At 38.7% G+C, this 18,870-nt stretch overlaps 1 protein-coding gene across 7 annotated transcripts in view; it reads left to right on the forward strand.

Moving 5' to 3' along the window:
• Window positions 1-18,870, forward strand: part of LOC6729048 (protein held out wings) — a 38,266-nt gene that overhangs the window by 15,823 nt on the left and 3,573 nt on the right. Inside the window, exons 3-8 of one of the 7 annotated variants that reach the window (XM_016177247.3) lie at window positions 6,077-6,210; window positions 12,347-12,463; window positions 14,054-14,194; window positions 14,576-14,672; window positions 14,940-15,284; window positions 16,178-18,182. In XM_016177247.3, coding sequence (XP_016035706.1) covers window positions 6,077-6,210; window positions 12,347-12,463; window positions 14,054-14,194; window positions 14,576-14,672; window positions 14,940-15,284; window positions 16,178-16,212 — 869 coding nt within the window. In that variant the 3' untranslated portion in view covers window positions 16,213-18,182. Of the gene's footprint in view, window positions 1-6,076; window positions 6,211-12,346; window positions 12,464-14,053; window positions 14,195-14,575; window positions 14,673-14,939; window positions 15,285-16,177; window positions 18,815-18,870 lie in introns of those variants that run through there. The other 6 variants (XM_016177243.3, XM_016177246.3, XM_016177244.3 and 3 more) reach the window with 6 other exon arrangements.

An 18,870-nucleotide genomic window follows, 5' to 3' on the forward strand; every position in this document is an offset into this window, starting at 1 on the left:
CGTTTTTATTTACGTATGTTTTTATTTCCTTCGCGACAACTTTCAACAACTCTTGTTTTCTGTTCAGCGAATGTGGGTTAAAGTCTGGCAGCTACAAAATATGGCGCTTGCATATGCAATTTAAATTTATAAAATCATGTTAACAAAACTTTATGGCTCTTGAGGGGGAAAAACAAAATCTGATGAACCAATTGATATATTAATGTCGTGCCAGAAGTGATACTATAATGGTATCATGGAGACCATGCGACTTTGAGCGTGTGAACCAAGTTGCCACTGACAGCTTTATGATGGTAGAAATTTATTAATAAAAATGCATAAAAAACTGTCATTGCTGTCGCCGGTCTGTATATAGTCATTAATTAAAATGCTGAATATATACTGAAACACAAAACAAGAAGCAAGACTAACAAATGTTTATTTTTGCCTTGATGCGAAACGATTTGCATACAGTGCGGGCTATAACATTAAGGTTCGTGGATCGATATTGCCAATGAATGGAACCATTTATTGATTACGTGCTTTAATCAAACAATGATTTAAAAACTTTATTTTAGGCTGCAATTCGTCTTAATTAACTCTTTGTAAATATTTATATTTTTGGCGACTTTGAACCCACTGTTGGTTTAGAAGCCAATGCCTTGCGCAAACCACAAACCGAAAAGATATGCACAAAATATGCAAATGAATAAATGAAATTACTTGAACGCACAATAAACATTATTTTTCGGTTTTGCTTAAATGCGAGTACAACGCGAATTTGCGAATGCGCCCAAGGCCAATGGAGTTCATGACGAACAGCAAATAAAAACCATAAAATCAAATACATTTTGGCGCTTGCCAAATATGCGGGACCTGGCTTAATTGCAGCCACAGAAGGCACAACAATCGGGCTGAACCTTAAACGTTTTCGAGCGTTCCGGCCATTTCTGGTGACAATTTGTTAAGACTCCCTGCCAGCCCACACCAGCCAGCCATGCAAAGGTGTGTGTGGAGGCCGAGACAAAAACCCAAACGATCGCAGTTGACATTGTTTCCTTGGCTAAAAAAACACCCACACGCTCATCAGCTGGCAGTCATCTAATTCGTGTGGTATGAATGGTTTTGCATTCATAAATTAGCCGTCGCACACTCAGATATGTGTCGCACTCAGCGTACAGCGTACTTATATATAGAGTATATAGTATAAACCGCCGTCCTATCGATTCCCACCTGAAGTCGTGATCCAATGCAAATTGTTCTCCCAGCTTAAAACAATCAATCAGCACACCGCTAAGCTGCTGAGCTGTGTGCGGTTTTAATTTGGTTTAGAAGGTGTCCACTGGCATATCTTATTAGATTGACAAGTTTAGGATGCGATAAGTTATATATCCTCTTAGTGTATTTGGTGCGAACGAGGTTTTCGCTAATGGATAGCTGATCAAGGTGTCGAGATATGCTAAGTTTACTGGGAAAAATTGTATTGGTTTTTAGCAATTTGCAATTCGGTTTAGAGAATTTCAGTAAACCGATTTGCCAAACGAAAGTCCAAGCTAGTTTTCTGTTCGCTATGTAAATATGTAAAATATTATAATTCTGATTCCACATTAATATTCCCCAGTAGTATGTACACATTTTATGCCCTACTTGCTGGCGGACATAAGGAACCCTTGCCAAAAATCGTGGTGCATAAAATTTGACAATTTATTGACGCTCGACTGGCTGTCGTTCGCATTCGTTTTTCTTGTTTCTTGTTTCGTGTTCATCATCAAGTGCAGGAGGCTAAATTTAAAATTCAAATGTTGCAAAATGCGGCAACGAAGCAAGAAGTCGGGAAATGTTATGTTAGGTCCGCCCACCTTCAAGAAGGGCGAAATTGTTGAGGAATCTGTAGATTTCTATGCGATTCAATGATGATGTCATGCAGAAATTTGAACAGGTCCATCCTTTTTAACCGCGCCTCATCCAACCTTGAGCTTTACCCATTTTTATTCTTAGTTGCTTGACTAATAACACTCCATAGTAAGGTTCGCCATAAGTGCTTTTGTGGGGGCTGGCTATAAAAAAGAGCGCAGAAAAAATTATACAAAATGATAATAATACTTGAACACACACGCAAAGCAGTTTGTTTCTTTATTTTTGTATTTTTCGCCAACCTCTCTAGTTGGGGTGCCAAATTTGGTAGCTCCGTCCCTGGCCATATATAGAGGTCCAGCAGCGAGTTGGCCAAGAGATATAGAGTCATAAGCGCGCGGTGTATGTAAATTATGAGTCGCGTTGCGAACAAGATGCGGAGATTGCCTTAAAAGCACAAACGACTCGACTTGTTAATGAATAAAAAAGATCTTTCATTGATAATTATTAGATTGGCACTGCTCTCGTTCTACCCGCCCACTCTGCATATATCTAATATGTATGTATGAATGCCCAGTTATGCCCTAAAATGGTCTGTTGGTGGTCAACAGGTGATTTTGTGCCAGGGCTTTAATTATAGACCTATAGATACATAGACTCTCCATGCCAAGTCGCTGACTAAGCTGCTATTAATTAAGCCGCCTGCGCATATGGCTGGGTCTTGATTATTGTAATTTATCTAAATGCCGCTATCAATCCATTCATCTGACTTGGCCCCAGAAGTGAATCAGTGACTGACTCCGTCATCGGTTCGATCGTATGCAAATGCAATTTTACACCAATTTGGCGCGGCTTATTCATCTAATCTGGCTGCACAATCTTCGTGCCACTGCACTGTGGTCCAGAATTCGATTTTTTTGGCATAAAGTCTAAAAATTGAGCTACAGACTTGAAACTTTGTACATTTTGTTGTTAAATCACAAATAGTTTGCACAGAAAATTTGAAGTCTGTGCGACCACGCCCTCTCTTGCCTCCCATATTAACTACTGGTATGACTCAGGAGTCAACGAAATATCATTTTTTTTTTTTTTTTAAAGTCGTGTATATTGTTGTTTTAAAAATAATCGCCCTCTTCTTTTTCTAGTTCTACATTTTAAATTTCCGAATCTGAACTCGAATCAGAATCAGATTGTGAATCCAATATTTTGTCTCATGGATCAGGTTTAAAATTATACTGTATTTCCAAAAGACTTTTTACTGCCTTCGGAAGTGGTTTTTTCTATTTTTTCTCTCTCTTTCTTTTAAACTAATTGTTGATAATAGTGGGTCCGAGTTATCAATCGCTCTGTGGAAAATATCACTCATCCTATTGATCCGACTATTTTTCCTTGCATGTGATAGTCGATCCCTTTTGTAAAGCTTATTCCGGGCTTCACTCGTATTTTCAGTTTCCTTTTTAATCTTTCTCCTGCATTTTGGTAAGATAAGTTTCGGCGTCCCATTTGCTTCGGTGTCGTGGAGTTTTCAAAATCTCTAACAAGAATTGTTATCTTTGACGCCATCCACTTGGTATGTTTGGAAATAAATCGGTCTAGTTATCTGTTACACTCGGGCAGTTTTTTTTAATAAATAATTCAAAATTTACTATTTTTTTTTCAATATCTTCTGTCTGTTTCGATTCCTGATTATTGTTGTTGATTGCGGAATAAACGTAATCTGAAACATAACTTATTTGCCTATTGTTACGCCTCCAAATGTCCAGGAGATCGCTATGTCTGAACTCAAAATTGCCTATATAAAATCAAATTTTTAAGAAAACGAGCAAAAATGGGCAAAAGATATTACTTTACCGTGAAAGACAATAGTTAAAGGTACAAACTGACGTTTTTAACTTTTGTCAGAAATTGTCAGAAAATTAGTTATACTCCACGAAACACAGGGGACACGTTAGAATTTTCTGTTAAAATACACATAAATTGGATGTCACACAACATAAAAACAGTACAACTATACATATATTACCTAAATAAGTTAAAAACATCATACCTTGGCATTTATTTTCCATATTTTACTATAATTTTTGGATGCGTATTAACGATTATACCACATGCAAAAGTAAGCAAGTAATTTTTCGGAAATTGCATTCTCTCAATCAGCTTTTTAACACTTCAACTTTAAAAGCTCATAAAACGATTTAGTGAAGCTTTCGGTCAATTTTGTTTTTGGTTTTTATTTATATGATCAATTTTCTATTAGAAAATAATTGCTAGAGGACGATATATTGACATAAAAATTTAGACTTTATGCCAAAAAAAACGAATTCTGGACCATAGTGCACTGCCACACATCGGTCACGTTGCAGATTGAATAGATGTGGATGCGGATTGACACTCGCTCGATTAAAATTGACAGCTGTCATGATTGCGTTTATGCCATTCGGCTCATATGACTTAGAATCACCGAAATGATTCTACTCATGCTGATGCTGATGATGATGATGTAGCTGCTGCTGATGATGATGATGATGCCACCGATTGAATGCTCTACTTGCGTGTCGCAATAAATTACACGAAAATAGCCAGGCAAATGAAAAGCCCTTCTGCAGCTGCTCTTAATTGTGGTCGTGGGGAAAATCTCTTCGCCATCTCCAGCAGCTAGCTAGCGAGCTCTAGCTCCATCAATAATCGAGTCAAGTGTTTTGGAGTGACTTTTGTTGGTACGGCTTGGTTTCTCCGATTCATTCTCCATTTTGGCTCTTTTGGCATTTTCTTTATGGGTTCTTTGGCCCGCAATGAACTCTGGAATTGGCCAGCGTTTCTTTTTCGCACCGCTCGGAAAAAGTAAATTTAAATTTTTTCTGCAATTTCTTTTCATCTTCTTTGTTAGCTCTCAGAATGCTCAAATGATTTTTTATTTGCAATTTTATTTATGTGGCACACGGAGAAAGCTTCGGGGAAATAAATAAGAAAATAAGCCAGTAGGTGGCTAGATAAAAATATCAAACATAATTAATTTAAATGTCCAACAAGTTGTTATTCAGCGTGCATATGCATCAGGTCAAGAAACTCGTACAAGGATTTATACAATGATTATAATTTAGGAAAATTTATTTATATGCATCTAAATACCACTTAATTTTAGGTGTTAAAATGTTTCCTCAAATAAGTGCACAATACTTTATGTTTAGCCAAGAAATGTTTATTCCTTAGATTTCTGATGTCAACAATCACATACAGTGTCAGAGAAATCAGATAACCGTGTGTGTCAAAGTGTTGGCATTTAGTGAGAGAAGTCAGGCATTTAATTTGATGTCATTTAGTGGCAAATTCTTAAATCATTTCTGTGACATACGATGCAGTCACCTTTCCCCCCCATCGCACCCCCTAAAGGCCAACACACCCAGCACAATTACCCACTTTTAGTGACAAATTGTCAAAGCACATGCCAAAAGACAAACAATGCAATTGAGCTTATGCAAAACTAAACAACACCAGCAGCAGCAACGGCAGCAAAATGTTGATCATATCAATTCGAGAGCCCCTGTCAACTGACACAGTTGGGGGTAAAAACACCCCAACCAACCACGGAAAATCAGCAAAAGTGTGAGTTGCAGGGGGGCGTGGCATGATGTGTGCATGAGCTCAGTTCGAAGGGTTGGGGTGGCTGTTGTGGATCAGTCATCATTTTGCAATGATGCTAGGAATAAAATGGCATAATTTGTTTAAATATAAACCAAGTGATTTCATGGATTAACCTAATAAATAAGCCATAACATCAGTCGATGGCCGAGTGAACACATTCACACGACTTTTTATTCATGCTAATTAAGTAGGTTTTCCACCCAGAGGCAAATTAAACGTAGTTTAATACAAGCACTTAGCTAAAATGACAAATTGAGCCGCACTCAGTCGATTGAAGTGGTGGCAAAGAGCCTGCAATTAAAATTATCAACGCTTTGTTTGTTTGCCTTTCGTCTGTGTATTATTACGCTCGGAAATTAATAAACTGTGCTGTAAGAGTGGATTTCATAATGATTAGTAACAATACGTTAAGTATTCGACGGGTGGGCAGTTGTCAATATACATATATTGTATTTTAGTATGAAGATAATCCTGTTTTATCTGTGAGTACTCGAATGCATACTTTGTATATAAGTTATACAACCGTAGACTTGCATTATTATATTATTAATCGTCAGTAAACACATATTAATACCGCACTATCTCCGATTAATCTTTCCAGAAATTGCACGCGTGCGCGCCTCACTGTTCCAGATCAATGGGGTCAAGAAGGAGCCGCTCACTCTGCCCGAACCCGAGGGCTCTGTGGTGACGATGAACGAGAAGGTTTATGTGCCAGTCCGCGAGCATCCAGATGTAAGTGTTCTTAGCATAATGATGACGATAACGATAACGATGATCTAATTTATGGATTCGGGGAGAGCACACGACTTCCGCCAATTAGAATTGACAACGCGTTCACTGAGCAACTGGGCTACACCGGAAATGGCTTAAAGGTGTGCCAGCAATGTGCCAAGGTGTATCTGTAGCTGTAGCTCTATATGTATCTGTATCTTCTCCTCCGCCAATAGAGTCAGTCATCTGTTAAGTTGTCTTGGCGGCACAGACAGGCCCAGAAAAGATGGCAAATGCAAAGCACTCTGATGCACCCTTCTCTATAAAGCAATTTATGTCTATAAAGCCTGAGCGCCGATACAGATACAGATCGAGCTGCAGATATATACGCGTATTAAAATGGGTTAGACAAAATCATTGAAGCGTTTTAGGAAGTCGTTTGACGGCGTTCACTCGTTTCATTTGTCGTTCATTGTAGGCGTCGGAGCAAGTCGTTCAGGCCAAGCCCTGCCGCATTAGAATTTGATTTAATTTTATGCAATTTAAAATGTTGCCTTCCCTGCCATCCCCTACCCCCCGCTCCCTGCATTCGGACATGTATATTTCTTTTGTTTTTCTTCAGTTTTGTTAATTTGGAAATTGTTTGGGCGTAGTTTCGTTTTTTTTTCCTCTTTTATTTATTTATGGGCTGACAGTATGGCAGTCGCAGTGGCGGAACTGAGGAAATTTATTTAACTGCATGACACGCTCTTGATGTTTATGTTTTTAGCTTCGTTTCGTTGTGATCCAGATAAATGCATAAATTTAAATAGCATTAATTAGACTCGAAAGCATTTCAGATCGCACTCCGTTCAATGGTGTCCCTACTCATGTGGCTTCTGTTCGGCAGCTGTGCAAATAATTTTCTTTGCCAAATGGCGCCAGTTCGAGGAGTTCGGGTGGGGCGATGACCGAAACAAGTGATGTGGAATTAAATGATTTTTAAATCGAATTCAGCACTCACGAAACTTAACGCAAAAACTTTCATTTAATTGAAACCGTTGTCTGGAGATACCAATTAAATGAGTTTAAGCCATTTGTGTCATCATCATCAATATCATTATACTACTGCTGTGTTTAGAAATAATCCCACCATAATTGTGTAACCATTATTCCTCAATTTAAACCTTCTCCAAAATAAATTAATCAACTACCAGAGCTTGCTGGTCAAGAAAAACGATATTTTGCCAAGTCACCGCCACTTATAAAGGTTATAGAACCGTTTGCCTCTCCTGACCATCGTAAAAGTTAATTAGACCAAAGTTAAATATATCTAACATGTGACTTTTAATTAATTACCGGCCGGCCGTTGCATAAAACAAATACTCTAAATCACAAAAGCGTAAGGCGAAGCGAAAAAGAAAATAGACAGTCGAACATTAACATAAAATTGGACTTTATTAGGGCTAGACCCAAATGATATGAATATGAATGAGTTGAGTTCGTAAATTAAAAAGAACATACATAATTCTGTGAAATGAGCAGTGGGCCGACTGGGGAAAAAAAAAAACAACTTGTGATGATGATGTTTTCAATATTTTCCAAACGAAAACTGGCACAAATCTCTGGCTAAAATTTACGAGCAGAGGGCCTCAGATTTTTCCGCTTGATTTTTCAATATTTCAGGTGTTCCGATTTGTCTTATTTTGGAGGTCCCACGAATGTCGTGTATTTTGTGCGGGCGTTTCGAGCTCTTGTTTCTCATAAATCATAACATTTAATTGCAATCATTTCGAGCAGCCAAAAGCCAGCAATAACTAAAAATTCGCATTGGAAAATTCTGACATTTTTCTACGCTCGCCAGTCGAATTTCGAAAATGTGTGCTTAAGCAAGACAAATGGCGTTTCGAATAACATGGAAGTGCAACAAGTTCTGGGCAGAATGTTTATTGGTTTGCTGGTTTGTTTGTGCGCGCCACGTTATGGGGCATAAATTTCAAGGCATTACCGCAGACACTGCCAGTCGCAAATAATAGCAGTTAATAATTTATAATGCATTCAGCAATGTAAATAGAGATTTGTCAGCTGGCCAGCCGACTACAACAATATGCCATGTAAATGGTCAACAATTTGTCAACCCGTTTCCAAATGCAGAGGATATGCCAGCGAAGATATATGCTGAATCTTGTTTCTTTGGTCGTGTCCAAAACACAAATGCAACTTAATTAAAGTCGCCAGCAGTCGAGGCATTAAAACAGTTTACAATTAATTACAGCGAACTATTAACGCTCCAAGTTTTCTATAGGGGCGAGCATCGGTCCGCCTCTTTCCATCTCCATCCATCTCGTTCTGCTCGTTGTTCGCTGTCAGCGCTCATTGCTCATACGCCCCGTGGCGCGTCATCCGACATGCGACATGTTGACCCACTGAGCCCGGCCAGCTTCTGATTGATTTCGCTTCGCACAGAACTGAAATTATGTTTGACATTTTTTATATTTTCGCAATTTCATTTTCCGATGCTCGAAACTTAAACATATGGAAGAGGGGCAATTAGATGCGATTGGGGGTAAATGTTTTCATGATGAGACAACGAGCTGTAGAAGTAAATATGTTATAAGAATCTATTACGCGCTGGTAATTATGCTCAACATCCCAGCGTTATGTTTAGACTTTAATTAATCAATTGTTAATCGATCGAATTGAATTGAGTGAATTATCTTTCCGCTGATTAATGCTGCGGTCACACCCCCACACCGACTACATCCCACATCTGTGAACCATTTGACATTCGATTCGCTTTAAGGTCACTCCGCCAATTATACATATCGATCAAGTGGCAAATCGCGGCCATATTTAAGCCAAATTTATAAGCCTAAAGCAGCCCATCTCAACATTGTGTTGATGTCTGCCCAAATCACCTTACGCTGCTTTATGTTTGCTTGTGTGCTGGTTTTTTTTTTTATTATTATTGTCTAAGCCGTTAACACAAAAGCCAATTAATCTACAAACTGCAGCAAATTAGTCATAAACATTGAAATGCTAATTACGTGCAATTTTTATGTACATTTTCGGTTGTTTGGTAATTTAATAGGTACAGCCCCAAGTGGCAAAAACAGAAAACAACAAATTGTGGCAAGCATTATATTCAAGTTAAATTTGCTGCCGTTGTTTGTCATGTCAAAGTTTGATTTATTTTTCCGTCCGTGTAATAGACGAGCTTTTTGTTCAGCGCAATTATGTGTGCTAAAGTGTCTCCCTCTCTGTAGATGCACACGTACATATATATGTACTATATGCATAGTAGTAGCCAAGTCGACTAATCTATTTGATCTATGCCGACCCCTGCCTTGCCTGCTTATGCATTTCTGTTTCCAATTTACTGGCGAGCGGCTCAAATGAAAAGATTCGTAAAACTCACTGAGTCACACGGGCAACGCGATTAAAATCTGAACACTATTAAGTGGAATGTTCTTCCACACAGCTCCTGCTAATGAAAAATTACAAATATTTCCTTTGTGTAGGTTTCGTATGAAAAGTTTTACGCACAATTGAATGGCCTGTTGTCATGGTCACCATTTAGTAGAGGGCGTTTTCTTATCACAGGCCTCCTCTCGTGTATATTTGTGTTTGTACTTTCCTTTTCAGCAATTTTGGTGACCTGTCTACTCTGTGTGTGCGTCGCAATTCGCTTATCAATTGTTTGTACCTTTTGCCGTATTGAAAATTGTTGTACGTATTGTATAAATATGAAATATTTTCCTTATGCCCTATCTGATGAGCCCACAATCTGTAAAATAAAGCAGCAGCCACTCCACCACCTCCCCATCTCCCGATGTCCGTGTATACGTACATGTGTATACACTATACAATATTTATTTGTACGCTTCACTTGACTACACTCCACTTGACTTGCCTTGCAGCTCCCGTTGTCATCTGTCTTTTGTCTGTTTACTATGGCACTTTGGGTTGAAGTACGCTCCGGCAAAAGGTCCATACAATATTACACGAACGAACTTAAAAATATTTCAACCATATTCTGAACCTAAAACAAGAGTATTTCTTTGGGTGTACCTTACGCGTGACGTCTTTAAAAAGCACGCGTGTCCTTTGAACGGCAGGAACAATCAAACAATGGAGAAAAAGGATTCCATTATGCTGCCGCAAAATTCTAAAAATGCTCATGGACATTTGAAAGGCAATAGGCTTATTCCGATTTCTTTAAATTCGCAGAGTTTTCTTCTTTCGTGTGCCTAATTAGTATTGCCATGTGATTTCACATATGATTAGGTTGTCATAAAAGCATATTAATTAAGACACGAGATGGTGATTATATTTTCGTACCCATTACGTTCAAGTGCTACATTCTTAATCTTAATTGCCACTCTTTCCAGTTTTCCTTATGGAAAACTGCCACTTTAAACAGAGCTCTTCCACAATCTCTAAAAAACAAGAGGCCAGAGGGAAACCCTTGAAGCGCAATCATTTATAATTTATTTGGCCACTCGTATTTGTTTGGCATTTCTCAATATTTGTAGAGCGCAAGTGGCTGCGCAACGTGGCGTATGTGGAATCTTTCGAGCGCTGCATGTGGCGGGGAAAATGGTTTTTAATTTCCGCTTAATGGCAAATGGAAGAGGAGATCACTTGTGCAAACATGCCAGCTGAGCCAGGGATTTTTAATTAAGCAACTGATACGGGGGCGATAAGTAATGCAAATGTTTTCTTGGGCAGCGCAATTCATTTTGTACGCACATATGTATGTATGTGGTGGCATTGCAACATTTCTTTTTATTTGGTTTTAGCAACTTTCTCGCCATAGTTTGGCCACATTTTGTTTGGACAATCCCCATGGAGGTTAAATGGTTTTTCGCAAAATTTAATTAAAATTGCCGGAGCCATTAGGCATTAACTGCATTCTTTGCGGCAATTTTCAATTGATTCGATCGCAGCAGTGGCAGTTGCGATTGCCGCTGATGCTGCTGCTGCTGCTGCTGCTGCAGTTGCAGATGCAGTCTCTCAGATACAGATACAGATACATTCGTACTGACTGACAACAGCTGCTGCGGCTGCTGCTGTTTTCGAGCCACTTTGCCGACGGCTGTCTGCTGTCGATGATCACATCGCTGCGCACTTAACATCCCCATATCTCACATCCCATCACATCATCGCATTCGCAATGGGTCTCCAGATGAATGTGGGTGGGTGGGTTACGTTCGTGCCCGGGGCGAGACCAGAACTAGTTTAGCCAGCCATTTACAATAACTCAAATGGAAATGCTTTTGATCTGGCCAATAAATCTAATTTATCGGCTAGCCTGCGGTCCGCCTTGGTTGTTGCAATCTAACCAAAGTATATGATAATTGGGCGCCACGGCAGCTTACGGTTGGGGTCACCACATCGATGGCTTGGGCATGGAAACGATGTTGGCCAACATGCCAGGCACGTCCATCATCATCGACAAGCGCGTCAAAAGATTTTTGCACGCTCCGCTAATAGTTTAAGCAAAATTCTTTTGAATGTCGCCGCCTGCTACACAGGCAAAAAATATGGTTAAATATGGTATATTAAATTTCATGCCTTCAAACCCATAGGGTTTTGGTGTTTTTAACCTACCTAAGGAGTAATCTTCAGTAATATTCGTTTATAGCGGCTAATGTCCGTCCGACCTCTTGACCCCAATTACTGACACGATTCTTCTTTTTTTTCTTTGAGTGCCACCAACTGAGTTGCTAACTGAGTGACTGCATTTGGCTGTATGCACAAAGAGCTTTTGAGTCTATCTGGCTGATTGGTGATTGGTTTATCGTGCCAAATTCAGGCGTGTCGCCGCGGGTCATATTACGTTCGGTTGCCCATTGTTGTGTCCAAATGCCGTGGATTGTGGGTGACTCCAGCCTTCAACGAACCGAATCTGACCAGCGTCATACGCTTTAATAACTTTGACTTTGAGCGGATCTGGCCGCCTGGCATTTATGCATCCTGAGTCACGGAGTCGATCTAATGCGTTTTAAATTTGCCAAAAAAAAAAAGAAATAATTAAATAAATAGAAATGGAAACGTTGAACTTTAGACCCAAGTTAGTCAGTTAATTAGATCGTCGTATGTTGATTCGCTAATGATTTCCTCCAATTTCGACCGTCTAATTTATATCTCCTCTCCAATTTCATTTTCATTCCAGTTCAACTTTGTCGGTCGCATTTTGGGACCCCGTGGCATGACCGCCAAACAATTGGAGCAGGAGACCGGCTGCAAGATCATGGTCCGAGGCAAGGGTTCCATGCGCGACAAGAAGAAGGTGAGTGCATCGCTCGATCGAGTGGATTACGGATTCCAAATGGTTTGGCAGGAAACGGGGCATTACTGCAGGCAGATATACATTTTAGACATTCAGGCATTAGCAGAGCAATTTCATTTTTAATTATCATGAATAGTGCCCGCGTATATGCTTGGATATGAAAATTCAGTCGACAGTTGCTATCCGTGCCAAATGGGAATTAGTCTTCATTATGAGGCGAAAAATATCAACCTCTTTTGGGTCTATAAGTTTATAGTTCTTTATATCCACATAAGTAATTAGCAATTCAACTATAATTTTTAAACATTTTGTTAAAGACATTTAATTAACAGTGCTTTGACGAATATATATTGTTAATTTTAAATTTTTCTAACTAAGCTAGCTTAAACATCTTTAAAGTTAACATTAAATCCAAACATCAGATAGCAAATTGTCCAAATTATTTTCTTATACCCATACTTATTTGGGTGTCTTGTCACTCAAAATGCTCTGATGATTTAATTTCCCCCGACGAAAAGAGCCATTCAAATGCGGAGCAACGAAAGAAAAATGAATCAAGTGTCTCGAGACGATTAAATGTATTTTTGTAATTCATAAATGTGGCGGACCAAATGAGCGGCAGGCAGACAGGAGAGGTTTTTCAAATTCGCAATTTTCATGCAATATTTTGATAATTTAGCCGAAATGAATGAGAGGACACACCCACACAAAACGTCTGACTCATCGCGAACCGAAAGATGTTGGCCTGCGCGACACAAGTGAAAGAAGCGAAAGAATAGAAATGTTCTGTTTACTTGCATTTTGCGGATAGAAATAGACCTGACAGCCAGGAAAAAAAAAATTAGTCACAGTGCACGGTTTTCGTGAGGTGAGACCGACCGCCGACCCCTCTTTATATTTGCTCAGGTTTTCTGTGCTTCTTTTGCTTGGCCACTCATCCGAAGTGGCCAACAACGAAAAGGTCGTTCTTCTCGATTCCTGATGACAAAAAACTTTGTCCGGCCGGCACTCGTACAGTGGCCAACTTGACAGTTGTTAATTTGACGTGGAATTAGCACTGGACGACTTCAAAAGAATTTCTATCCAATTTGAGCCTAATTGATTATAAATTGTGGGTCACAATGTGGGTTGAAGGAGGAATAGGAAAAGCATTTATTATAGTTCAAGCACGTTCGCCAAAACTCTTCTTGCCACAAGTAATAACAGCGGTGAAATGAAAAATGGCAATAATGTTTTAAGTGTGTCGGAATTCGCCCACTATTAATTGTTCCGCGCCCATTAGCATAGTTTCGAATAAATTCGCGTTTCGCGGCTCGCAGTTTTGAATATTTTGCATATTGAAAAGAGCAAGAAGAAGGAGAAGCAGCGATTGAATCATTGAGAAAGCCAAGGAATGATTTTGAATAATACAATTTTACATTTGTATTGTTTGCTTAACTCAATGTGAAAAATGAAGATACTTTGCAAACAGCGTTTATTTTAAGAAGGCCATCAGCTTCTAGGTACTTAGGTAAAAATGTAGTAGACTTTTATATAAGTATTTCAAAAATTTGTGTACATGCTAAAGCGTCTCGTTCTCCGTTTTTTCAGGAGGACGCCAACCGTGGCAAGCCCAACTGGGAGCATCTGTCCGATGACCTGCATGTCCTGATAACCGTCGAGGACACCGAGAACCGTGCCACAGTGAAGTTGGCCCAGGCCGTGGCCGAAGTACAGAAGTTGCTCGTGCCGGTAAGTGTTTGTCGAGAGGTTTTCAGTGAAACGAGAGCCCTTCAGGGAAGCCAAAAGTAAACTGATATTTGCCTAATTTAAAGTTCATAATGCGCCCGCGAAAGAGCTTAAAGTAAACGAGAAAATAAACAAGAAACAATTAAATCCAATGCGTCTTGCCTATCCCAACTCCTTTTTCTATGTTAAATCAATAATAAATTAAATGATTTCTCAGCTAAACTCAATCGAATGTTAACCAATATAATTAATAATGAATTTTCTTGTATTATTTTTCATTCTCTCTACCAACAAAACCTAATCTGCTTTAATGTATTCCGTTTAATACATTAAACCCCCAAATCAAAAACAAAAACAAAACCAAACATACACTCGTACTAACAGCAAGCCGAAGGCGAAGATGAGCTAAAGAAACGTCAACTCATGGAATTGGCGATTATTAATGGCACTTATAGGGACACAACAGCGAAATCTGTCGCAGGTATGTCAACCAAAGCCTCTCTTTATAAAATATCCATCTAATAAAACCAACCAAATAACCTAACCCAATCTCCACTCAGACAGAGCTAAAAAAAAAAAAAACCAATAAATAAACAAATGATAACAACGTTAACCAGCAGCTAAAATCGAATGAGCGAGGATCTAACCATTAACGATTTTGCAAACTGAACCGTTAACGAAACCAAACTGATTCAAATTCGATTTACATTTCTTTATTTTGTATTTGATTTATGTGTTCGACGACCAGCTTTCTCATGCGTTGGCTCTGCTTCTTATCTGTATCCCGCAGTGTGCGATGAGGAGTGGCGCCGCCTGGTTGCCGCCTCTGATAGCCGCCTGCTGACGTCCACCGGCCTGCCCGGCCTTGCCGCCCAGATCCGTGCCCCCGCCGCCGCCCCGCTGGGCGCCCCATTGATCCTGAATCCCCGGATGACCGTCCCCACAACGGCGGCCAGCATATTGTCCGCCCAGGCCGCTCCGACAGCCGCCTTCGACCAGACCGGCCATGGAATGATCTTCGCACCGTACGACTATGCGAACTACGCCGCCCTCGCCGGCAATCCTCTGCTCACGGAATATGCTGATCATAGCGGTGGGTTGTTTGCCAGATAATCACATATCTTACATATCCGAATCACTCTGTTCCATTGCTATCTCTATATCGATTATGATTTATGCTCATACACACAAATCACACAACACGAAAGTCCAACACACTAAGCGAATCATTCATTCATCTAGGCAGAAGTTAGTCGTCTAAGAGGATAGATATAGCCACATGAATCGAGGGTTTAGATGCGAGTTAAATTGCGAGCAATAATATAGCAGCATATCGCCAGAAAAGCACACACCATTTAACACACACTAGAAATACAATTTACACGTTGCGCATACGCCCGGTAGGTTTGTTTTTCCTCTTAACACATTAACCAAGTGCAATCGATTGAGTTTGCTATGACAGCCCAGCAGCTACGGTGAGCTCAAGCATATAGAATAATTTATATATATTTTTTTTATAACAATTGTTTTGTCTTGCTTAATTGTCATGTAAAAGAATTAGATTTGGCATTTAATCGTGAGGAGCTTGCATTTATTTTTAGTTGTCATATAGCAGGCTACAGTTTGGACTTGCTGCAGTTATAAAGTTGTTAATGTTCTTGATCTTTTCGAAATTTCGAAAGAGTTCCAATTTAATTGGCCTTGCAGATTGTTCATAGAGATAAAGAATTTTTACAAATCGTATAAACAGAGCAGCAAGTTCAGTCTTTTTGTATTCTACATGAATCTAACACAATTACTATTTACGTTCAGTGCCATAAAGTATGCAATGAGATTTTTCACGCTTCTTAACCTGGCTTTCTTTTAAGACTTCACAATAATATCGAAATGCTAACCAAAGCTAACAGAATTAAACAAAAACCTTCATTATTTTTATCCAAAGTCTATTTTATCTTATATATTTGTTATAAACATAAATATTTGCAGTTGGTCGATATATGCATGCCGGCTCCGTCTTTTGAACTCCCTTTTCTCACTCTCTATTATTTTTCCCTTGAACAAAAACAAGAAAACCAGAAACGATTTGTAGAGGAAAACCCCACAGAAAATGTTTAGCTTAAAGTTATATAGTTACAGTCACACAAAAACTGAAACAGAATTATACACACACACATAAATGTATAGACTGTATATATTTTTAAAATTATATATTTACGTAGAGACAAAAACGTAAGAGTAAAACGGCACAACAAACAGGAAAACAGAAATACTCAAGAAAATACAAGCAAAGAATTAATCAACAAACAATTATTGCTCGACAATGAATTTGCTTTTTATATTGTTTATTAGATTTTAGGCCGCAATGCAATACATTTCTGCAATATGCAATATTGGCAAAAATAAGTGATTTTTAGGCCCTTAAATTGTAGTTTCTTTAATTTTAACTGTAACCAACCTACATAAATATATGATTTTCCACCCGAAACATTTTTATATGAGTATATTCTAGTTGAGAACAACAACAACAGCGGCATCCAAAGCAAGTTGTTGATTTTCGTTTTTGGAACCCATGAGTATTCAAATTAAAGAGGGCTAAACTTCATAATTTTTCTCTTCTGAATAATAATTACCCTATTTTAGTTTTTTGGTATGAGGGTCGAGTTTTAAGTGCAATCTAGTTAAGTGTCTGTTTTTTATGTAGTTTATATAGTGAGTGTTGCGAAGGGGGGGACAGTATTTATGCACAAATGTACCTAACGAAGAGCGAAAAGGAAACCGTTTCAATTTTTCCAGCCAGTGCCATTTCTCGTCAAAAGCGTATACTTTGAACAGAATTGCAGAAAAGCTTTTTTTTATATATATACACACATATATATTTATATAACTCTTAGTGGAAAGGAGCCTTGAATCAAGTTGGTGCTTAAATAATAACTTCAGTTAGTTCTAAGTTTAGTCGAGGCTCAAAGGCAGCCGTCCAAGAACAAAAACCATTATCCAGAATCAATTGAACGCACGACTAGTCAGCAAGCTGGAGGAACAAAATGCAATATATGATTCGACAGAATGATCATTGCTAGAACATCTAGCAATGAACTGGAGACGAATTACCTTACCTAGGCTTAGCGGCTTGAAAATCACTTATTTTGCAGCCAAAATCTAAAAATCAGATCAAATCTATCGAATACACAAGCGCATATATAAACGACTCATTCCAAAGAAGCAGAGAATTTAAATGTTACAAGATGAAAGAATACAGAATACGAAAAACAGGTCGATAATTCCCCCTCAGTTGGCAATTGGCTTCCAGCAAAGGCTGCTAGGCTGCTGCCTTCAGCTTCAGTTTGAGCAAGCGAATGGTAGATGTAAGAGGATGTATGCAATATCTATTAGACCTAAGTTGTACCCTGTAGCGACGATGTTCACATCTATTTATACATATAACCGATATGCAAACCTATGCAAACCTATATCTACATGTAACGTATCGTATATTTTAGTAGGCGCCATTAAGCAGCAGCGTCGTTTGGCGACTAACCGCGAGCATCCCTATCAGCGAGCAACGGTCGGAGTGCCAGCCAAGCCGGCGGGTTTCATTGAGATACAGTAAATACCATGCATAGTGAATCGAGAAATGCGAAGCACTATAACTCAGAAAGTAACACTCTAAAATCACACCATATCGGCGAAAGCAACTTTATAACTTTTAATCAATAATGTACGAGAAGAAAAGAAACCATTAAGAACAGCGGAAATCGAACGATTGCGTTTGCCTGCCCTTTGATTGCGTACGCCAGGCAACCGATCACTTTAGTTCAATTATTTTAAATTTTGCTATTTATTTTGATACAAATGCTGCTCATAACTGACCATCCGAACCCCCAATCCACACTGTATATCCGATGAAACCTGGCCGGAATCGTTGGCCTGGCCGGGCCGCTCTGCCCTGATCAGGGTTCTGAAAAAAGAATTTTCAAGCGCACCGCCTCCACAGGTTAGTTGTGTTTCTACTCCTTTATTTATTTTATCAAACTATTATTTTCTTTATGTGTTATCTTATACTCGGAATAAAATGCAAATGAGACCCGAAAGGCGAGTTGCATTTTATTTCGATTGCGAGTTTTGAAACAACAAACAAAACAAAATTTTGATAAAACAAAAGTACAGACACATGCAAAATCTATCAGTCTTTTTCGCTGAAGATTAAGAGTTTATTATCATTTGATACGAGTTTAATTATACAAAAAATTTTTATATTAGTTTTCCTTTGTTTTCACGTTGACTTGTGCCTTTGATGTTTTACATACACTGAAGAAAAAAAATTAGAAAAAAAGCAAACAAAAAAATGAACATTTTAGTAGATTTTATTTGTATTACTGTTGGATAAGCCATATACCCTATTTAAAAACGCTCTTTACGAGATATGAATTTTACATGTGTATCTTAGGCCTAAGTCCCCTGTTTAGATTCTTAAGATTATATGAATATTTTGTATTATGCGTTCGAATGTAAATGTTGCAATTGAACCGAAAGTGTACCACAATGAAATAAAGATCAATGATTTTTGTTGAAGTAAAAACAAAAACCTTAAAAAAAATGAACACAACAAAAACAAAGAAAACAAAATCCTACCAAGTCTTATGATTTTTTATTGTTCCACGAACTTGACTTCTTTCAGAATT

This window comes from Drosophila simulans, chromosome 3R (assembly GCF_016746395.2).
Source record: "Drosophila simulans strain w501 chromosome 3R, Prin_Dsim_3.1, whole genome shotgun sequence".
NCBI classification, from domain to species: Eukaryota; Metazoa; Arthropoda; class Insecta; order Diptera; family Drosophilidae; genus Drosophila; species Drosophila simulans.